Genomic DNA, 9,319 nt, shown 5'->3' on the forward strand with positions numbered 1-9,319 from the left:
AATTATAAACACAAATGAAGCACTGGTTTGGCTTTATTTGTGTGTGGTTTTATTTAAAAAAAAAAGAAAAAAGAAAGAAATCAACAGCATTCGTCAGACGGCATCGTTTCAAAAGCATAGGGCAAGTTTTAAAAATAAACCAGCAAATCAGTGTAAATGTCCGTCTCCATTACTCATTATTAAATTAACTAACAAAGAACCACTGAATCATTCTACATAAGCCCAAACAGGTAATGTGCTGACGTACAAATACGCACAAGGCCAACGTTCAAAGCGGTGTACCCCATTAGACGAGGTTTGGTTAAAGTGTGACTGGACCTACTCTTTCAGCTGGGACCGCACAGTATATATACGAGCAGGGACAAGGTCAGTGAGCTCCGGAGGATCAGCACATCACGACCAGCTGTTAAGACTTCATCTGTCAGCCATGAGGCTCATCAACATTGTAAATAGCATTTTTGCTTATTTATTTCTTTTAAAGGCACAGATGTGTCATGAGTCTTGGTAGAAATTATTCTTATATTTATTTATTTTTTTTTAAATGCAGGGTCCAGATCCATCTCTGGCATATCGTCCAAATCTGGACAAGAGTAAAAGCAAGGACAAGGAAGACTACAGAAACTTTGAGGTAATTTAAATTCCACTTATTTAATGGTTCCACGTATTTGATGGGTGAATTTAGATGTGAGAAACAGGCGTATATGACAGTAATGGGGTCGTTATGGTAGAAGAGTAGAAATTAAATTTCAAATAATGCTAAAGTTTGTGAGTCTAGACAACTTTTTTTTGACATCATTGTTTCTGACTGAAATAATGATGTAAAAAAAAAGCGCATCTCACGGGTGATCTAGGATTATTTAGCCCAACGCTCATAATGAAAGCCAGGGATGCAGAGTGTGAGTTAAATGACCTGAACTGTTGCCAGTGAAGGGGAACTCTGCTCTCCGACCTGCACCGATTAGCCCTTTGATCCGCTCAACCGGAATCTCAGTTTTAGCAAGTTTGGCCACAAAAGTTTTAAGGTTGTGTACATTGCAAACATACAAGACAAGATGTCCCATGCTGTTACTCCTGTAACTGGTACTTTTGTATTTTTGTTTTTCAGAGTGGAAGTCTGTTCCAGCGCGTCTTCAGCACATACAGCCTGATGCACAAAGAACAAACGGTGGAGTTTGTGAAGAAAAAAGTGAGCAGCGAACGAAATTCTCAAAATTTTCTCCAAATAAGCACATACCTGCTCATCCCATGCATATTTTGACTTCTTTTCTCTGTCCGTGTCAGATATCAGCGATTTTTCTGAATCTTTCACTAATTCATGCTTGTGTTTGTGCATTCTTGTTTTTGAACCTTGTCTCGTCCTGTCACACTGATCAAATAGATGTCATCGAGTCTCCTGATAAGAAAGCCAAAGAGTCAATGAATGTTGTGTCTGGACTCAACACTGTTTTCCTGTTTTCCAGAGACTCTTTCATGTCTTTTAAGCGTGACCCAGAGGAGACCTTGCTGGGGTCTCTGTAAAGTTTAAGATAAAAAAACTCAGTGCTGTTGTGACTGTGTTGTTACCTGCGCGCAGCACGCTGAATGGACCGGATGCAGCCACGCTCAGATGGGGATGATGGACGCCATCATGTCCCTGGATCAGCTGGTGGACGAGTCCGACCCCGACGTGGATTTCCCCAACTCCTTCCACGCCTTCCAGACCGCCGAAGGCATCCGCCAGGCTCACCCGGACAAAGGTGGGGTACAGGGAGACACAGAGAGACATAAAGAGACACACATGCTTTGTGTAAAGACTGGAATGTGTCTTGTATCCATTGTCTCTGTCCAGACTGGTTCCAGCTGGTGGGTCTGATCCATGATGTTGGGAAGATCATGGCTTTGTGGGACGAACCCCAGGTGGCTGTACTCTTTTTTTTAATTATTATTATTTCTTTTGGTTTCTTAATGGTCTCAATGATAGATTTATAATTCCCATTGATTTATTTTATATATATAACTCACTCTAACTCAGCTCTGTTTGTGTGTGTGTGTGCGTGTGTTCTGCAGTGGGCAGTAGTGGGCGACACTTTCCCCGTGGGCTGCAAATTTCAAAACTCCTTAGTGTTCAGAGAAAACACCTTCCTGGAAAACCCAGACGACAGAAACACAGAATACAAGTGGGTTACCGTCACAGTTTTTTGTTGCAAATGTAAAAGGATATTTGATATTTCTTTATATTTTTCTGCGAGATTCAGCTAGGCTTCCTCCCCATTAACCGCCAATAAGATTTTATGAATGGAAAAATTGGCTCGGCCCTTGGTGATTTAGCCTTGTTGTCACACGTAGACATAGTTAATCCGGTTTATTATTTCTCCCATTAGTACTGAATATGGGATCTACACACCAAACTGCGGCCTTGACAACGTCCTCATGTCCTGGGGCCACGATGGTAAGAGCAACCACCAGCCACACACAACCTCTGCTGCATAAATCGCGCGTGCCGCCTCTGAAGAGCCTATGTTTATTATATTGCACTGTTGTTCTCTTCAGAATATCTCTACAGAGTCATGAAGTTCAACGAGTGCTCCATCCCAGAGGAGGTGAGCCGCCAATAAATGGTTGTTATATTTATTTTTCTGGAGAGGGCAACAGTTGGCACACGCCCCGGAGGGGAAGTTGTTGAACCCGAGGTCGTGACTAGAGCGTTTTCTAACTCCTCAGGGCCTGTACATGATTCGCTTCCATTCCTTCTACCCGTGGCACTCGCATGGAGACTACATGCACCTGTGCAACGACAAAGACAAGCGCATGCTGCCCTGGGTCCAAGAGTTCAAGTGAGAGTCTGGCATGTTTAAAAAAAAAACGTCCAGGTCGAGACGTTTGACCCCGACACTCACCCGTCTGCTCTCTCTACAGCAAATTCGACCTGTACACAAAGACCACCGATCTGCCCGACGTGGACGAGCTGAAGCCGTACTACCAGTCTCTGATCGACAAGTACTGCCCGGGAATACTGCGGTGGTGAAACAGGCGACAAAGAAATTCAACAGCGACGCTCGTGTTGACACAAATCTGACGTAGACTATAATCAGACGTGATTATAAATGCTGTGGAACTCATCTTGCTGCTTTATCGTAACACTGTAGCTGCACTTAGTGCCTCCTGTAAACATATTACTCCATATTATTCGGCATATAACCCCGAAAAATGTGAATCATGTCTTGTGCTTACCGATGGTTCTAGTCGATTATGACTTTAAACAATAAAGCATGTACATAAAACAAATCTATTTAATTTTAATTTGTTTAAAGGCATTTTAAAAATAATACTACAGTGCTCTGTGTTTTATTCATACGAATATGAACAAAGAAAAAAGGACACATTTGTGGAAAATAAAAAAAAGTAGTGCTCGTTTCAGTACATGCAGCAGGATGCAAGAAAACATACAACAAGTAACCGGCACTGTAACATTAACGGATCCGTTCTTTATCTCTACGTGGCCAATCCAGAGCCCACATTATATTTTAAAGTCCACATTCTGTTTTTTAGCATGATTTTCTCAGACTGGAGTGATGAGTCCATCAGAACCAACGACAGAGACTTTAAAACGTTATTAAAAGTGCTCCGAGAAGATTGAAGGACACAGAGCTCAACTATGTAGTGCAGTAAAGTCAGGGTGGAAAAAAAAGTGGCTGTTCAGAAAACTCAAATATACACAAACAACTTCTTTGGTCATTAAGGTGATATATTATAAAGGCGGTTGGTGATAAGTCTACCTGCATCCTTTTCAAAACTTTCTCTTTCTGATTCTCTTCTTTTTCTCCCTCCTGTGATCCTCCTCTTCTTCCTCCTCTTCCTCTTCCTCCTCCACTTCCTCCTCCTCTTCCTCTTCCTCTTGACTTGCAGCATTTTCATCTTCATCTTCTTCCTCTTCCTCCTCTTCCTCCTCCTCTTCCTTTTTTGCCTGGTGTCCATCTGACTTCCGACCGTGGTCCAAAAATCTATCGGACGCGTTTTCCGTGTGTTCGTTCCAAGTTTCTTTATAATTAAGTGGGGTCCTTTCTGCGCGTTTGTTCCTGTTTCGCAATCCCTGGAGCAAGCATAGGGTGGCGCTGCAGGCGATGAGGGTCCAGATTAGTGTGTGGGAGGGGACACCTCTCACCTGAGAGCGCACCCACCTCACGGCCCGGGCGATGTGAGTGTTGGACAAACGACGTGGAGGCGCTTTGTCCTGCAGACAAACAAGAGACCAATAACATCTATGGACTGAATCGTAAAAAGTAAAATAAAAATGGACTACGAGACATCCTTTTTCCTGTGTTTTGGATTAAATCTTTATGAATAAAGAAAATCACTTTCAAGATGCGTTTACCTTCAGTCCGTACTGGTTGAGCATGCCCTCCAGGAAGCTGCTGCCCAGGTGCACCATGGGATAGAATTCCTCATCATAGACCCTCCTCCACCAGCGCTGAGGGTAAGAGCTGCCAGGAATAATTAAATGACATGTGTTCACTCGCTGTTTCCTGCACATTTAAACAAGCATGCAAGATAAATAAAAGGTGATTTTTCTATGTGCTAAGCTATAGGACTTCAACAGGGGGTCCGCAACCCCTAGGAGGTCCACGGAGGAGTTAAAATAAAATAGAAACACATTTTTTTTCATATTTGATTATACTCAGTACCAACGCCTCAAAAACTAATATTGATCCTCCTCTACAATTTTACAGGATAGACTACGCAAACTTAAAATTGTCAAATTGTACAAACGTGAAACTTCACTCATTTTGCTGGAGATGACTGGAAAATGTAATTAAAATAAGTCCGTGTACAGTGCAGAGAGTGAGAAGCGGAGAGCACTGACCCGTCAGCGTTGGGTTCAGTAAACCAGTATCTGTAGCGGTGAGCTCGGAGGAAGGCGGGAGGCTGCTGGTGAAACGGATACTTGGATACATCCGACTGGATCAGCTCAATCACTGCAGGACACAAGGCAAACCATAAGAGAGGCATTTGTTCTTACTTTTAAAAAAAGAAAAAAGGCCGTTTCGGAAAAGTAATTCTACGCTTAATAATTTAAGGCGGAGAATGCTCTCAGTTGGATTAAAACTTTCAGTGGATTTCCTGACAACGTCCTTTTTCAAGTTGGGGCAGTCTCGCAAGTCTGCAAACTTTTTTGATAGCAATCAACAGCTTGACACGGAAGTGGTATTGGAGCTAACACGGTTGATTCACTTTTATCAACGTCAATTAAGCGAACGGCCAAGGCTTTTTGAAAAATTGATTAATAACTCTAGATAAAAAAAGCAAAGCAAAAAAGCGCTCCGAACATTCTGCTCTGACCCACCGTCTCTTTTGCCTTGCAGCAGTCTGTAAATCAGGCTCGTGAACCACGGAGCCTGCGTGTTGGTCCCGAGAGCGGCAAACCACATCTGCCAGTCCAGCCTGGGTTGATGAGGCGTCAACACAGGCGGAGGCGCGCTCAGGTTTCCTGGCTTGTACATGAACTCGATCTCCTACGAGAAAAAAAACAAACAAAAAAATATAGATAAAGTCTATTCACTGCAGTCAATTTAAATCATCATCTATCTATTTAACTTTCTCTCGCTCACCGTCCACGTGGCCCCGTCATAGCTTCCCTCGATGACGACCTCAGGCCGCCCTCCAACCCCGGTCATCCTCCTGAACAGGCCGTACGAGTTGACCAGCTGGTAGCGATTCACCGCCTCGTAGGCCCCGCGCACGGCCGGCCACAGCCTGGCGTGAGAGTCGTACTCTATGTACGTGAACGGCACCTGGAAGACAAGGAAGCGCCAGAGTTGAGGAAACGCCGCTGATTCCCCGATGCCGTTCACCTGCGCGCGTGACCGCGTTTCAAACCGCACCCACCAGACTGACGGCGAACATTGAGGCGGTGGCTGCAGCAAACACGGACCACTGGAACATTCCCCAAAACCTCTTCAGGAAACCAGAGACACAAGCACACCTGGGAAAAAAAAACACCCACACAATAAACTTACTTCTGTCTTATCAACTCCAAAATGAGCGACTTAAAAGGTTACACACACGCATACCTGAACATGGACGTCACCATCTCCCAGGTGAGAGAGAGGACACCGATCCAGACGGAAGGGATGGTGACGGCTTTCAGGAACTGGTTAAAATGGTGGAATGTGAATGCTGCAAAAAAAAGAAAAAAAAATAATTGAGATAATTACAGCTTCAATTTGTGCACGCTTGCACTTGCAAAGACATGCGCTCACCTGTGCGGGATGTGACGCCTTTCTTAGCTGTGTCCAGCTGCAGGTCGAAGCAGACGATTGTTCCAAAGACGGTGAGAGACCAGACGGCCAGCTCCACCAGGTAACACAGCCACGACCACAGCTTTGATTCTGCACACAAAAGATCGCAGGGATCGATTGGTTTTTAGAAAGTTGGTGCACGCACAAGGGAGCAGCATTAAGTAGTATTCCAAAAAAAAAAAGACCTTAATGTAAAATAATAATGCACTCAAACTGAATTTATTCCCATTTTACGTTATGTGTCGTACCACTGGTCCCTTCACTGTCCTTGTCGCCCCTGCGGAGCCAGAAATTAACATGCTGATCGTCCAGAAGAGACAGACAGAGGGCCACAGTCAGCAGGTTGAAGAAGTTGTAGTTTCCGGACAAGATGATGAGAACTTGAAGCAGCACCTGCCCAAGGAAAGAAAAACACATAGATTATATTACATTACTTAACATTAGTAAGTAGTAATCTGGACTATTTATCGAGGTTAAAAAAGGAAGTCATCCTCACCTGCCAGTAGAAAGCCCCGAGTCGCAGCCTACGTATCGGACTGAAGAAGAGCACGGGTACGGCGATCTCTATGACGAAGGTTCCCACCACGCTCAGCTTCTGCCACCACACCGGCAACTGGTGGGCGAACCAGGCCAGAGGGGTGGGGATGCACTGAGTCTCATAGTGGTACGTCAGGGCTGTTCGGAAGACACGAGAGAAAAGACAAGCGAGATGAACCTGGCTTTACCTGCAGTCCTTAAGCGGCCCGTGACGACCGAATGAATGACGCTTTGACTCGGCTCACGTACCCGTGAGGCCCCACCACGTGGGACATCGCGACGTGAGCTTCACCACTCCGGAGGCGAACATGAGTCTGAAGAGGAGCCAGCGAATGAGCCAGAAGGTCACACGATCGTGGTGCCTGACGCCTCGCGTCCCCCTGATTAACGTCAGAGGAGCGACAAGGATACAGAGGAACCCCGTCTCTAGTAGCAAGTTGTCCCTGAATGATATTAACGGAAGGAAGAGAGGCAAGTAACAGTTATTGCGAGTGAGCTCTACAGCACTGTTGCACGGTAACGAGACACAAACAACAACACGAGGATACAATCAGTGGACTGAGAGTGACATAAACCTTTCCATAAACCGCCAAAACCATCTTCTTCAAGCGGCTGTTATTTGCAGAAGTAGCGTGAATGAATGAAGGAGACACTCACCACTGGAAGTAAAGGAAAACCTGGCCCACCTGCGGCACACGAAAGTATTCGGTGAGGACTCGAGAGGAGAGAACGGGGACATGCGCAGATGCAGAAAAGGGCACAGCCAAGGCAGACTCACCTGGTACATGGACAGGTACAGGGCCCAGAGGCAGAAAAAGACCACGCTGTCCCGGAGAGACTCCACCAGCGTGGCGGCGAGGCTCAGGGCCGCCCCGACGAGACACAGCAGCTCCATGGTGGCGTGCGTGTCCAGGCCGAGCCGGGGTCCGAACCACAGGAGGGTAGGGGAGGCGAGGAGCTGCTCCAGCAGAGGGCTCCCGGTGTATCGAAGCTGCCACCGGGCGGGCAGCAGCCCCTCGTTGCCATAGAGACCTAGACAGAGACAGACAAATCGGGGCTTTAGTTGAGACTGGGATGAGGATCAGGATCTTGCTGGATACAGACCAGCTCAGACATCTGAAGTTAAGCAGTCTAGTGCAAGAAAAAAAAAACAAAAAAAAAAAAAACAAAAAAAAAACACATTGCACTGTCTTCAAAATTAATAGAAACTAGTTTCTGCAATGGAATTCAATTTATTTTTCTATTATCAGCAAGTGCATGTTGCAAGATCAAAAACATGACAAATGTTTTCCAAATTTCTGATTCTGAGTTTAAAAGTATGCATTAGAATAATATGTTGGAGCAGTGACTGGATATGTAGTCCAGATAGATTTCCTGAAACATATAGGCGTGGGCGACGTCTTGTGGACTCTCGCCGGGCTACAAAAATGCATCATGAACATAAAAAAATAATAACAGCGGGTGTGTGTGTGTGCTAACTTTACAACAGGTTGTTTCTTTTTCAGCAGATGTTAGCTCGTAAAGTTAACCCCGTGCGGAGAGCAGAAACTTCCAGGCGGCTCCTCCTCACCACGTATGAGCGTGGAGAAGGAGGAAGACAGGAAGACTGGGCAGGACCCCCCAAAGCTAACGAGCTAACAAGAGTCTCACCTGGAATCTGCACGTAGAGGGACACAAAGGCCGCCATGTAGATGACCGCCATGCACCAGAGGAACATGCGCCGCGGAAGGACGATTTCCCCCATGTTTGGCCCGGACTCGGTTGACTTGTAGCTGCGTGTTCCTGATTCTGGAAGCTGGGACCTGGTTTAACGTAGCCAGGGGGGGACGCGTATGAATTACTTCACCCGAGTGGCCTCAAGATGTCGCTGCAGCTCCTTTGATCCATGTGCTGCATTCAAGGTCTATAGGATAATGCACAGTTCGCTCTCCGATCAATATTCTCCGACGGCCTTTTCCTTTTTCTGGCATATTTTTTTCGGAAGCATTTGAGAACCTATTTTACGATAAAATCAAAAGGAATGTATTACTCTTAAAGTCCGTTTGTAAGTTGCATGTCGTTATTAATGGCTTAAAGGCGTTTTTCCGTATTTGTTTTCCACGTTATGGGAAGGCATCATAAACTGCGTAAAAAAGCACAAGAGGGAAAATAAATGTTCAATTTTCAAATTTAACTTTAAAAAACTTGGACATAAATAAAGATGTATTTAAACATACAACATTACTGTGAGGTCAGCTTATGAGGATTCGTCGACACACAAAAAAATAACATTTCAACACTCAGAAAGCTACTCAAAAAACACAATTTTCTCTTCTCTTCTGTTTGCATCATAAATTGAAAATTATTGTATTTTTTGGCCGACTGCACACACGCTGGTTTCAATTTAAAAGCATGATTAGACCACATGTGCTTGTTCTCATTTTATTATATAAAAAAGGGAAATCATAAGGTTCTTTTTTTTTTTAAGTTGCGATCTGTATAAAGCAGAGAGGACATAACATTTACAA

At 44.9% G+C, this 9,319-nt stretch overlaps 2 protein-coding genes across 2 annotated transcripts; one reads left to right on the forward strand and one right to left on the reverse strand.

Moving 5' to 3' along the window:
- Nucleotides 1–316: 316 nt before the first annotated feature.
- On the forward strand, nt 317–3,305 carry miox (myo-inositol oxygenase). The gene is made up of 10 exons (XM_047596159.1): nt 317–445; nt 548–628; nt 1,106–1,186; nt 1,574–1,736; nt 1,829–1,896; nt 2,047–2,156; nt 2,361–2,428; nt 2,530–2,579; nt 2,701–2,813; nt 2,896–3,305. Exons 1-10 carry the CDS (start codon nt 428–430, stop codon nt 3,002–3,004), a joined length of 861 nt encoding a protein of 286 aa, XP_047452115.1. The 5' UTR covers nt 317–427; the 3' UTR covers nt 3,005–3,305.
- A 3-nt stretch (nt 3,306–3,308) lies between these two features.
- Nucleotides 3,309–9,172, reverse strand: lmf2a (lipase maturation factor 2a). Its single transcript, XM_047596158.1, has 14 exons — nt 8,463–9,172; nt 7,591–7,844; nt 7,470–7,498; nt 7,062–7,255; nt 6,772–6,950; nt 6,524–6,668; nt 6,237–6,365; nt 6,048–6,153; nt 5,863–5,959; nt 5,586–5,768; nt 5,321–5,489; nt 4,841–4,952; nt 4,352–4,460; nt 3,309–4,210 (listed from the first exon to the last, which is right to left on the reverse strand). The coding sequence occupies exons 1-14, from the start codon at nt 8,554–8,556 to the stop codon at nt 3,767–3,769; spliced, it is 2,244 nt and encodes a 747-aa protein (XP_047452114.1). The 5' UTR covers nt 8,557–9,172; the 3' UTR covers nt 3,309–3,766.
- Between the last annotated feature and the right edge of the window lie 147 nt (nt 9,173–9,319).

This window comes from Mugil cephalus, chromosome 10 (genome assembly GCF_022458985.1).
Source record: "Mugil cephalus isolate CIBA_MC_2020 chromosome 10, CIBA_Mcephalus_1.1, whole genome shotgun sequence".
Classification (NCBI taxonomy): domain Eukaryota; kingdom Metazoa; phylum Chordata; class Actinopteri; order Mugiliformes; family Mugilidae; genus Mugil; species Mugil cephalus.

Excerpts from the sequence above, each read along its gene's own strand:
- miox (XM_047596159.1), top strand. Across the intron at positions 629-1,105 it reads AAGACTACAGAAACTTTGAG|AGTGGAAGTCTGTTCCAGCG; the intron begins GTAATTTAAATT and ends TTTGTTTTTCAG. Across the intron at positions 1,187-1,573 it reads TGGAGTTTGTGAAGAAAAAA|CACGCTGAATGGACCGGATG; the intron begins GTGAGCAGCGAA and ends ACCTGCGCGCAG.
- lmf2a (XM_047596158.1), bottom strand. The coding sequence starts at position 8,556 with ATGGGGGAAATCGTCCTTCCGCGGCGCATGTTCCTCTGGTGCATGGCG. Across the intron at positions 6,669-6,771 it reads TCGGGGCTTTCTACTGGCAG|GTGCTGCTTCAAGTTCTCAT; the intron begins GTGAGGATGACT and ends TTCCTTGGGCAG. Across the intron at positions 5,960-6,047 it reads ATGGTGACGTCCATGTTCAG|GTGTGCTTGTGTCTCTGGTT; the intron begins GTATGCGTGTGT and ends TTTTTTTCCCAG.